This window comes from Vitis riparia, chromosome 11, assembly GCF_004353265.1.
Source record: "Vitis riparia cultivar Riparia Gloire de Montpellier isolate 1030 chromosome 11, EGFV_Vit.rip_1.0, whole genome shotgun sequence".
In the NCBI taxonomy this organism is placed as follows: Eukaryota; Viridiplantae; Streptophyta; class Magnoliopsida; order Vitales; family Vitaceae; genus Vitis; species Vitis riparia.
Window position 1 is genome coordinate 18,742,865 of NC_048441.1, and position 13,444 is coordinate 18,756,308.

General features: G+C 25.3%; 1 protein-coding gene across 1 annotated transcript; it reads left to right on the plus strand.

The window, feature by feature from the left end:
• The first annotated feature begins 4,250 nt into the window (after positions 1–4,250).
• Positions 4,251–6,005, plus strand: LOC117925531 (transcription factor MYB1-like). The gene is made up of 3 exons (XM_034844553.1): positions 4,251–4,392; positions 4,479–4,608; positions 5,487–6,005. The coding sequence occupies exons 1-3, from the start codon at positions 4,260–4,262 to the stop codon at positions 5,887–5,889; spliced, it is 666 nt and encodes a 221-aa protein (XP_034700444.1). The 5' UTR covers positions 4,251–4,259; the 3' UTR covers positions 5,890–6,005.
• The last annotated feature ends 7,439 nt before the right edge of the window (positions 6,006–13,444 follow it).

Below are 13,444 nucleotides of genomic sequence, written 5' to 3' on the forward strand. Positions count from 1 at the left end.
ATAGGACATCTTTTTTTTAGCAAATTTACGTAATATTTTTTATAATTTGAATTAAGTTTAGATAAGAATGCATCAAAATTTGAATCAATTATTAATGATATCAATTAGATAATAACATATGCGTAATCATAAATAATTAAATTTTATATAATATTATATAAGTGGTGATATCTAAATTTTAATTAACTTTAAAGTTTTAATTAATACTCCCATATATTGTCTCTTACAAAAATAAATAAATGACAAATTTTTTATTTATTTTACTTAGAAAGGGTTTATTCTCAAAAGAAGAGAGGAATAAATTCTTGGAATGATACCTGTGCGGACTTTTAGGCTCCTCTTTTCCACTACTATCGCTTGTCAGCTTTTACTCTCATGGTCTCCTCCCCTGCCATCATTTGTCATTTTCATACATTTTTCTTTCTTTACATATTAAAACGCTTCCTACCATCACAATAAAATGAATTCTAAGTTTAACTTGATTTCAATTCAAACTTGATAACAAAAGTTTGAGTTAGACTATTACATATGATATTGAATTGAATTTATAAACGTGATTTAGGTATGTTTAATTGTGATTTTAAAATATATTTTTAATTTTTATAATAATTGAAATATAAAAATTTTAAAGTATTAAAAATATTATAAATACTTTTTAAAATTACTGTCAAACATATTTAAATCGTAATTATGAATGATTCTATAAAGCATTTATAATATTTGAATAATAAAAATTTTCAAGTATTAAAAATATTAAAAATGTTTGTTATAATCACTATTAAACAGACTCTTAAAGTTTATTTAACATTATTTTTTCTTTAAGTGTTTTTAATAAAAAATATTTTCTTTATGAGTGTTTTCAAGAAAAATCAAATATCAAATATTTATCCAAAAAATATTATAAGTGATTTTTTTTTTCAAAATTTTACTAAACATTTAATTTTTTTTCCAAAAAATACTCTATTATGTCAAAAGTATTTTTTGAATTACTACTAAACAGATTATTATTCTTCGATTGTGCTTGGATTATTAATTCCACACAATCCCTTTGAATTACACCCTTAATTTTACTTGATATTCTATTAAATTTTTTGAATCGCTAAAATTATAGGAAAGCATGTATATATAAATAAATAATTCTTTTAGACATAGGGATTTCTCAATTAAGAGATTATCTTGTCACATTTCTCGAATATTTTAAATATTTAAATATTCTTTGAAATTGGGATGAGATTTGTAGATGGACCAGCCGACACACCACATGTTACACCTCTAAATGGACCACCAAGTCTACCTCTACTTCTACGAGCGTTAAGTCCAACTCAAAGTTGAAAAATTAATCCATTCAAAATATATTTATCACGTGACACCTCTATTTATAGGTGCAAAAGTCGAAACCTAAGTTGAAGAATTAATCCCTATTTTATATTTTCTCACGTATTTCTCCTACACTTCTGTTCAATGACTTTAAAGAGAAGACTTACTTGAAATTATTAAAATTATTCTAAAATATTTTCAAGTTTTTTTTTTTTTTTAATGTTCTGAGAAATAATTGAAATTTCTGCATTATATATCAAGTATAGAGTACCTTCACAAAAAAATGAACTAAGAAAATTATCTTTGATAATTAAATTCTCAAATAAAATTTTATTCATGAAAATATTTTAGAATTACCTAAAAAAAAATTTTTAATAACAGTTTTTTGAAATTGTTTTTTGATACTTTATAAAATAAAAGTATATTTAGAAACTTGAAATATTTTTAACTTATTTTTAATATTTTTAAATTTATTTGAAAAATAATTTTTATATCTAATGTTTTATGTTTATTCATTTTATATATTTGTATAATTATTTTTTTAAATACTCTTCAAAAAACAAATAAAAATAATTGAAAACAATTAAAAAATGTTATATAAAAACACATTACTTTCTACTCTTAAAAATTGAAAATAAAAAATAATTTTTTATTATTAAATGTATTTTCTCATTTTTTTTAAATAAATAACAAAAAAATGTTTTCAAATACCTCGTAAGTTTTTCATAAACATTGCCAAGCTCTTAAGAGTTGCAATTGGATGGATCATTTGTTTCCAATGTTTCAAACTTAGAAGATGAGTTTTGGAGAAGCATCATTTATATGTGATAACGTTTGAATGTTATTTTGAGTTGAAAGGGGTGCAAGTAGTTTAAAATTTTTGTACATACGAGCCTCTAAACCCTAAATTGAAAAGATTTTAAATTAGCCCACTTGAAACTTTATCAGACCACACAAAACTAAATGTTTCGGTATGATTTTCTCAACATTATTATAAAAAAAATCAAATAAAAAAAGTTTTAAAAATATATTGATCAAACCCAAAAGAAAAAATAAATAAAAAATAAACAAAAATAATTTAGAGTATGTTTGAAAGTGATGATAAGAAGTATTTCTAATATTTCTAATATTTAAATGATAAAAAATTTTAATTATTATAAATACTAAAAATACTTTACCAAACGCATTTTTAATTAAATCCTTTTATAACTATTCTAACATAAGGCCAATAAAACTTTAATTTAGATAAATTTTGTTTTGATATGCTTAACCCATGTCAAATACAATCTAAGATTTGATTAGGAATTTCTAATATATATCAAATTTTTCGATAAAACACATTCTTATGGGTCAGCTAACAAAAAACTTGAAAAGAAATAAAATAATTAAATAATATAATTTAAAAATAGTAATCTATGTTAACCCCATTATGTTGAAACTAATAATTTTTTAGCTTAAAGATGATATTAACCTATTCAAATATTGTGCATGGTAATTTTTCAAATAATGCATAATATATATATATATATATATGTCCATAAAACTTGATGAAAAAAAAAAATACAAAACAATGCACCTTAAGCTGATTTTTAAAATTTGAGATCTCTGCAAAGTAGAAGTATAATTTGACCCGGTGTGACAACTATATATCATATATGAAAAGATATGATTTTATTTTATTTTTTAATTTTAAATTTGTTTAGGTCGTGGGATTCCATGGGATCATATTCCAAAATTCCCGAAAGAAAAAGTAGGAAAAAACAAAATTGAGGCTGCTGGAACGATTGATTCAAGTACATTCCTGTCTCCAAAGTTAATTATTTTGAAAATTTTGTGAAGGAGGAATTGACAGGTTGTAATTGATGTATTTAATTCAATGTCCCTTTATTATTATTATTATTATTATTTTATATGAATATTAAATGTTTGCAAACTTCAGCAATATACGACCTGAACCAAACCCATGTGTTGTTTTGATAACTGTTTTCAAAACAACTCTACAAAATAGTTTTTAATATTTTATCAAATAAATATTTATTAAAAATATAATTTTTTTTACTTATTTTCTACTTTTTCAATTAAATTTTTAAAAAATAATTTTATATATACGTTATTTTTTAAAATAATAATAATAATAAATAATTAAAAGACTTTCTTTAAAACTATCTTTTGCTTTAAACATGTTTTTATGAAAATAATTATCAAATGTATCCTTCATTTTTTTTTTTTCTCGATTTTGATTGTTGTGAGTTCAAATATAAATAATTAAATTAATAGAATTATTCTATTATTTTCCAAACTAATTTATTTTTGTAGTTAATGAGTTGATCTAATCCAGGATTGAATTGGGTTTTTTTTCCTAATAGAAGTAAAAAAATTATTATTTTACACTAGGTTTCATTCCTTTCATTTATTACACCTTCAAATTTAAAGTTTGATGTGACACGTATTTACTTCCGATGCTTAAACCCTAATTTTTTATATAAAAGAAAAAATGTAGGGTCCATTTTAATAATGTTTTTAAAAACATTTCTTAAAAAATAATTTTTAAAAATTATTGTCAAACTCAAATATGAAAAATGATTTTTTTTTTTTTTTTTATATATTTACATTTAATATAATTTTTTAAAAATATTTTTTGTATTTTCAATTGTTAGCTAACTAAAATACTAAAAAAAACAAACAAAAAACAAAACTAAAATACTTAAATTTTATTTTAAGAAAATATCCTATTTTTATAATAAATTCTTAAAAAAATATTTTACATTGAAAGTTATTGAAAGGTGGCTGCCAACTACCAAATTAATTGAATGATTATTCATCACCTAAACTGCTGACAACTCAATAAAAATTTCAAAATTTATCTTCAAAGAAAATGGGGTTACTTATAGTGAGATCAAAAGGAGAAAAGTACGAGAGGAGTGATTGTGGGCTCTACAGAAATGGGAAGGAAACCCTACTGTGTGAAAGAGGGACTCAACAGAGGGACATGGTCTGCTTTAGAAGATAAAATTCTCTGCAACTACATTGAAATCTATGGAGAAGGCAAATGGAAAGAGGTTCCTCCGAGAGCTGGTAAGATCAATATTTTTGTTGAAAAAAAATGTTATTTTTTTCACAAATAATATGAAAATAATAATAATAATAATAATAATTTACAGGTTTGAAGAGATGTGGGAAGAGTTGCAGACTGAGATGGTTGAATTACCTGAGGCCTGATATTAAGAGAGGCAACATCTCTGAGGACGAAGAAGAGCTCATCATCAAGCTGCATAAGCTCCTTGGTAATAGGTAATTGCTCTCTCTCTCTCTCTCTCTCTCTCTCTCTCTCTATGAATATGATCATTCCAGATTTGAATGTGTAAAAACTTCTATCCATTTTTAAAGCTGTGTGATTCAATACTTCCAAGTCATTCATGCAAAAGGTTGAAATTCTTAGAGCGCATTTTTGAAATTATGTTTTACATTTGTATCCATTTTTCAACCAATGGGGTTCAGTACTTCAACACCATTCGTTATTTCCAAATTATAAAGGTTGAAATTCTCATAAGTGAATTTACTTTAATTATCTGAATTTAATTTGAGGATATTTATGTTTTGCATTTAATAAAAAGGCATCCTAAAGAACAATATTGCAATTTATAATTGATTTATTATTAATCTTGGAAATAATAAATAATAAATAATAAGAAATTATAAAAGGTTGAAGTATAATAAAATCTATTTTAAAAGATGTATCTTTCACATTCTTCATTCCTTTAATTAAAAAAGAAAAAAGAAAAAAAAAAGACTAAAATATCTTAATTGTTTGACAAACCACCGTAAAAGCCCATGGCTTAACATTTTCTTCGATCAGGGTTGTAATGATTTGAAGTAAATCTTAACATATCCTTTCATTTTTAGAGCCCTTGGAGTTGGGTTTGAGCGTTCGAGTGGGTTGACTCGAGTTAGATTTGGATGCCAATCGAAATTCTTGAGCATCTTAGAAGATAACCCAGACCGTTTTTTCATCATGCAGCAATAGTGAGCCGCCATTTATAGTCATGTGCTGTTGAAATGCTTCCTAAAACCCGAAGAATTTATCATAATTATCAAGAAAAATCGCAGACACAGTACTCCTTTGAATCCAGACAACACCAATAACTCTACATGTCTCTCCTTAATTGCAGGTGGTCGTTGATCGCCGGAAGGTTACCGGGACGAACAGACAATGAAATCAAGAACTACTGGAACACCAACTTGAAGAAGAAACTTCTGCCCCAACATTCTCCTCACAAACAACGAACTAAATTCAAATCCAACACCCCTCTCCCTCGAAATTCCTCATCTCATCATACAGTCATCCGAACCAAAGCCGTTAGATGCATGCAACTCGATTTCAGTCATGCATTTCCGACTAGCTCGCAGCCCGGAACTCTTTGTCCTCCGGATTTCGATATGGGACAGGTTTTTGGATCAGATGGCTTCAGCTCTTTCTTCCACCCAAGTGAAGGGATGACTGAAGATAATAACGTGGTGGGCGGAGACTTACCATCAAGTTGGCCGGAGTTGTCTTTTTCAACCAAATATTAACAAAAATAAAATATTTGGTAATGCTTCTTTCAAATTTTGTAGCACATCCTTCTTACTAGTTTTCCATTCCTTCGTGATAAGAATTGGTGAGATAAAAAATAAATTTTCTTTTATCATTTAAGTAATTAATATTCCATTATATGATCATTTTTATCCATAAGACTAATAAAATTGTAACGAGTCATCCCCACCCTTTTATACTTTCTTTGTAAATATTGGGTCTGTCACAGTCCAGTCACTCCCAATCATAAGTCCAATAAGCTCTTAAAACCTTAAAACTTGTCTACATCTAATGTACTCTTATATCTTTAAAAATAGTCTATGCACTTAAAGTCTTATTATTGGACTATCACAAAAGTCTTATTTTTTCGTATTTATATCTTATATAACCTATATATAAAGAAAGGTTCAAACTATAAATTAAAATTTTTGAACTTAACAATTTCTGAGAAAAATAGAAAGAGAGAATTGCATGGAATGATGTAAACGCATAATGTATGTAAATTGTAGTCAGTATTAAATAGAAGTTTGACTGGTAGATGAAGACAGATTTTGACTGGTAAATTGTAGAATATTCAAACGTGGGATTGGAAGCATCAAATTTTCACTAGTACTGAACCCACCAACATTGGGTACCATTCCACACTGATTTTTCTCAGTGACCTTATCTCCAGGGTTCTCGGATTTGGGGTCCATTGACCCTCTGACAGTTCATGCATTTAATGCTCTATTGTACCACTCAGATTTATTTATTTAGAGTGTGACCTGTAATAATTATAGGAAGGGATGTACCCTTTTAACATTTTTATTTTTCTTTTTTATTTATTTTTAAATATGAGAAAGAATAAAAATATTTTTGAGAATTATTATCAAGCACATGCACTCTTATTTATTTATTTATTATTATTATTTTTTTATAGGGTTGAACTATTGAACATGTATGTTCGGATTTATTAATTATCATACTAATATGGCATGATTATAATCCAACTCATAGATTATTTAAGTTTTTAAAATTTTAACTATCATTTATAGTATAAAATTGAGATTAGAATTAAAGAATTCTAAGGTATCAAATGGATAACATATCCAACTCAAAATTTGAGGCCTTAAAATGTATAGCTAAATCCCAACGGTTAAATGAAGTTATAAAAAAATGAAAACTCCAACACTAAAATGCAAATAAATAAGTAAATAGTATTAAGATTTAAAAGGATAAATACAAATAAATCAAATCATTTACAACTTATAAAAAAATAATTTTAATTTTTTTATTATACTTTATTTATATTGTAAAGAAGCCCTGGTATTGATAATTGAATACAGTTAAATTTGGTAACTGTTTTTTAAAACAATTTTAAAAATTATTTTATAATGTTTTGTAAAATAAAAGTATATTTGAAAACCTAATTTTAATATTTTTAAATATGTTTTAAAAATAAATTTTATATCTAAAACTTTGTTTTTAATTATTATATATATTTGTATAATTATTTTTTAAAATGACTCTCAAAATAAAAGTGAAAACAATTAAAAAATATTATTTGAAAATATCATATTTCTTATTGTCAAATGTGTTTTCTAGTTTTTTTGTTCTATAAAATAAAAAAAAATTGTTCTAAAAAATAGTTTTCAAATAGGTCCTTAGAGTCGGTTCTAGTAATGATTTTAAGAAATATTTTTTAAAAAATAGGTGTTTGGTAAAATTTAGGAAATACTTTAAAATTTTTTTAAAAATCACTTATAGTGTTAGAAAATTTACTTGTAGTGTTTTTTAAAAAAACATTTGATATATAAGTAATGCTTCTAAAAATACTTGAGAAAAAACATTTTCATTAAAAATGCTTCAAATAAAACCATGGTGAAATGAACTCTTAGAGTGTTTGGCGTAATTTTAAGAAACATTTTTAGTTTTTTTTTTTTTACATTTGAAAGATAAAAATTTCATAGTGTTAAAAAATTTAAAAACGTTGTCTAAAATTATTACCAAATAAATTTTTAGTTATATGTTTTACGAAACTTTTAAAAAATATTTTTAGTTTTTTTAATATTTGAAATTTTTTATTTTTTAAATATTAAAGATGTTAAAAACATTTCTTAAAATAATTGTCAAACACACTCTAACGCTCCACCGGATAAAAATTATTTATTTCCGGGGCAAGCTAGTTAGGTAGAGTAGCTGACAATATGCATTGAAAAAGGTCCAATTGTTCATTGAATTTAAATTATTCTAATTTGGTAGGTTCACTGACTGTGACAAAGGCTTTGCGGAAAGGATAGAATTTATGTGGTTGCTAAGAGACCAAATGTACTAAATAGAGTATTTTTATAAATTATATTATATGGATTAAAGGAACTAAGATTATGTGACGGATTCGTGATCCAATGTGGGCCAAAACGGATCCATTGAAAGGTGACAACACTTTTATCAATAACATTTTGATAGAGAATTCTTTAGTGTATGAATATAAATATAAAAAGTAATTCAATAAATGTTGTATTTTTAAAAAATAATTTAATTAAATTATGAGTAGTTTAGTAATAGTTGCAATAAAAACAATTGATAGCACTTAGCGTGTAATATATAAATAAAAATAATAATTTTCATAATATTTTTATTAATATATTATATAATAAAAAATAATTTAAAATTTTAATAATATGTTATAAATATTAGAAAGTGATTTTAGCTCTCTTAGAATCAACTCTGATGGATTTTCAAATAATTATTAATTATTAATTTTTAAATTATATTATATAATATAAATTTTTAAATTTTGATTTATAAGTTTTTAAAATTATCAAAGTATTTAAAAAATTATATTTTATCATTTCAATTGATTTTTCTAACGTGCAGAGAGCTTCGTTCAGTCCACTCATTTCAACGGATTTTGGTGCCGTTTAGGGCTTCGCTCCATCCACTCCATCTCTTATTTCCACAAATCCTGAGCCACACCGGCCCACGACAGGCACTTGCCCCTCCCTAAAATTTTGAAAAGAAAATCGATATTAAGGGGATTTGAAGCCCTTACCAGAAAATTTTAAAAACTTCTTTTTCATTCACGTTTTCAAATGTTAACTTTATCAATGTTTGCTCCTGGAATCTATTGCCCATTGGTTGTCTTTTCGTCGAGGCCTCACTCCATCAGTCCATCTTCCACGAATTTTTATCATTATTGGTGCTGATAAATTTTATCAGTTTTTGGTTTAAATACATTTGTTTTGTTGTGGTGATCACCATTCCTTGGTCTGGGGTGGGGTTTTTGTTAATGTAAAAAAAGAATAAAAAAAAATTGTTCACGGTAAATACCTACGAAATATCTTTGTAGCTTGAAGTATCGTGTTTAAAAAAAAATTATTGAATTCATCAACAAATCTATTATTTATAAACAACTTTATTACTTTATTAACGAAAGATAGGGATTCCATACAAAATGGACGATTATCTTCTTTCTATTTTTAACTAATTTAATTCAAAAACAAATTTTGAATTTCATAAAATTTTATCTAGTTATTTATACAACTGAAAATATATTTAAATTCTAATAGTTTTTAATAAAGGGAGGGGACATTTAGAGTTTTTGTTTAAAGACGTGAGAACATCATAGGATTATAATGGGTTTTTATTAAGAATACGAAGAAAAAAAGTTGTTTCTATTAAAAATTTCAAAAATAGAGGGACACAATGAGTTGTTAGAATTTTGCTAAGGATCCATGAATAGATGGACCATGATGGGTTTCTGCTACAAGAAGTCAGAAAACAAAACAAAAACAAAAAAACTCAAATATGCCATGAGGCCTACTTTACTTTTTTGTTTTTCTTTTATTCAAATTTATAATTATTTTTTCTTTTGGGTATGTTTTTTTTCTCAAAATATATAAAGAAGTGAAAACATTTGATACAATCTTTTAGTGGTGTATGGTTGTGTATTTGTGAAAGTTTTATTTTGGTATTGGGGGTGTATAGGCTTTAGAAGGGACTCTACCTAAAAGTGAGATATTTTTGTAGGTCTAATTTATTTTTAGAATCTATCAAAATACTTAATAGTTGGTGTTGCGATTATATTATTGTAATGCAATCTACAAATAAATCTAATTTGTAGTTGTAAGACCATTTTTAGTGTAGTTTTTCAAATGACCCACATAAAAAAGGTAAAAAATAATAATTTATAAGTTCTTAAAATTATTAAAATATTTGAAATTGATCAAAATTCGTAATTACCAACTATAACTTAAATTCTACTTTATCATTTCGATTGATTTTCTTTTCGTTTGGGGCTTCACTCCATCCGCTCATCTTTTATCTTCAGTTTTCTCTTATTTCCACAAGTCCTGTTAAACCAGGGACGCAGCCACACACAGGCCCACGACTGGTGCTCGCCCTCCCAAAAATTTTCAAAACATCTTTTTCTCAAATGTTAACTTTATCAATGTTTGCTCCCTCAAATATATTCTCATTGTACGAGATGATTGCCCATTTATGTTGATTGTCGTTTCCTCGAGGCTTCACTACTCCTTCATCTTCCACGAATTTTTATCATTATTGGTGCTCATAAATTTTATCAGCTTCCAAACTAAATGGATAATTATCTCCCTTTTATTTTTAACTAATTTAATTTAAAAATAAATTTTGAATTTCATAAAATCTTATTTACTTATTTATGTTTTATTTAATCGAAATAGTGAAAATATATTTAAATTCTAACCGTTAAAATAAAGGGACAGACCATTTAAGGATGCAATCTTTTTTTTTTTTTTTTTTAAGAAAACAAATAAAAGGTGGCCACAATAAATTTTTGCTACAAATTCCAAAAATAAAGGGACCATAATGAGTTGTTAAAAATCCCAAACATAGAAGGTGATTTTATTAGATTTTTGTTAAGGATACAGAAAATAAAGGGGACCATGATGGGTTTTTGGTAGAAGAAGTTAGAAAATAAAAAATAAAAACAAAAAAAGCCAAATATGCAAGGAGGCCTATTTTAATTTATTTTTTCTTTTGTTCGAAATTATAATTTTTTTTTTTTGGTATGTGTTTTTTCTCAAAATATATAAAGAAATGAAAACATTTGATGCCTTTTTAGTGTAGTTTTTCAAATGACTTAAGAGTGCCTTAGTCATTAAAATAATTTTATAACATATTACTTGGGAGTTTTAAAATTAAATTTTTTTTTTTCACATTTGGCAGAAATGTTTGCATCACTAAATTATTTATTTATTCTTTGTAAAACAACTTTAATATTTCTTTAACCCATGTTTAAAAGGGAAAAAAAAAATCAAATTGCTTGAGTTAATAATGATTTATTTATTATTTCATACTATATTTAATTCCTTAACCCATATAAAAGAGGAAAATAAAAAAATGTATAAAAAAAAAAAACAAAACGGTTCAAGCTTTAGTATAGTTTTATAACGTGACTATAAAACACATTAGATTGAAAATTATTTTGACCTTTTTACTTTAGTTTGAGATTTTTTTTTTAATGGGGATTATTTTTTGTCGAAAATCTTTAGTAAACTTTTAATAATAAAATATTTTTGTGGGACCAAAAGGCATGGTGGCCTTGTCACTAAAAAAATGGAAAACTTTAGCAACTCGGGGGTGGATGCATGGCACTATGATTAGTGAACTAATTATTTAAAGTAAAGTGAAACTTTATGGCTCATGCCCCAAAAAAAAGTGGCACATAATTACAATAGTGTTCAACAAATTATTGAAGTCCTCATCCAAATTTTAATTTTAAAAATGTATAATTTATTTGTAAAAATATTTGGATGTGACACCAAAAAGAATGAAGAAGATATATTTTTTAAAAAAAATTCCAAGAAAATTAAATTATTTTAATACCTTATCATTTCTCCCATCTCACGTGTTTGGTTCAAACAAAATAAATAAATAAAGTAAAAAAAAATTAGCACTAATTTCAAGCATGTCTTTGTCACTTTGAATGTCAATTGAATCATTCTTGAAACCCTAATACATTTAATAAATTAGTTTATTGTCTTGTTAGTTTTAAATGTTGGGTGAAAATTGAAGTAAACTAATCTTACAAGAAAGTCCAAATCCCTAAGTTAGGATCGATCTTTCATACTCTCTTGAAATTCCATTGTGTCAAGATTCTTTTTTTTTAAAAAAAAAGAAATATAAAATAAATTGAAAACATTCCAATTTTTTTTTAAAAAAACAAATTTTCAAACCCCAACATTCAATTTTCTCTCCTTTTCCAGGGAAACAAACACCACTTCCCATCACAACGACAACCCGAGTCATTAATGGGTCAAACGAGTGTCAATTATGAGCATTACCTACTCACCTACAAATATGAAATATCATTAAACTAAAGTTTCTCCCTTCAACTGTTGAATACCATCTGGGGCCAATTTCCAGATGTCCGAGAAGCAAGAAAAGCCAAAACTCCGGCTGCTGGAAGGACAGACCTGAATACAATGTCTCCGGACGAATATCAAGTTGGCATTCAAATTTCAAGGGTTAGGTTTACCTTGTATTTTAGCTACTTGCACCATTAACTGGTTAGGTGATGGTGATTGTGGATTTAAACCCAACTATTAAACTTTTCTGTTTTTTTTTTTAATGTCAATGCATGCAAATTGGAATATAAAATGTATCCAATTCTTTTTTTCTTTTCTTTTTTTAATTTTTTCTGGTTCGAGTTATTGGCAATCCAAGTATATATAAAAAAAATTATTTGAAAATGATTAGATTTTATTACTATTATTCATAATCGATGAAGTCCAATTCATGATCATAATGAACTCATGGAAATGAATCCCATGAAGCGAACACAACAAAATTTAAGTAGTTTTCATTAAAAGATATTTGACGTTTCATAAGAAAATTTAGGGTATATTTGATTGTTATTTTTTAAAACTGTTATGGAAAATAATTTTTTAGAATAATTTTTTGCATTTTTAGAAGAAAAAAATTGTGTTCGGAACTGAATTTTGGAAAATAGTTTTTATATTTTTTTTAAAAAAAAACATGTTTGATTGAGTTAATAAAAAAGTTTTTTAAAATAAATAAAACAAAAAACATGTTTGAAAGTTATTTTTTTAATTAATAAAATGTTTTATTCTATTATCTTGATATTATAAATATATAAATAATTTTCATATACATAATTCATTTAAATTTTAAAAAAATTATTTTATTTTGAAAATTTTACACCAATTATAATATTCTTAAACAAATGATGACTTTGTCACCATGTGTAAGTAAAATAATTTCAATAATTTAAGGAAGAAGAAAAGATTTGCGGATGGGGGTGTGGTGGTTGGGTGGAGCTCACCTTTATGAAGATGAAAACATAAAAAATAGTTAAGAAAACACAAAAAGAAAAAAGAGAAAACACGAAAAACAATATATTATCTGAATACTGAAAAAATAATGAAAACATCTTTCTATTGTTTTTAAAAAAATAACTATTTTTTTGAGAATACAAAAAACACAAAACAAAAACACACCCTCTTTCTCCAAACAAGTTTTTTTTTGTGTTTTTTATTTTCAAGAACAGAAAATAGTTATTGAAAACAGAAC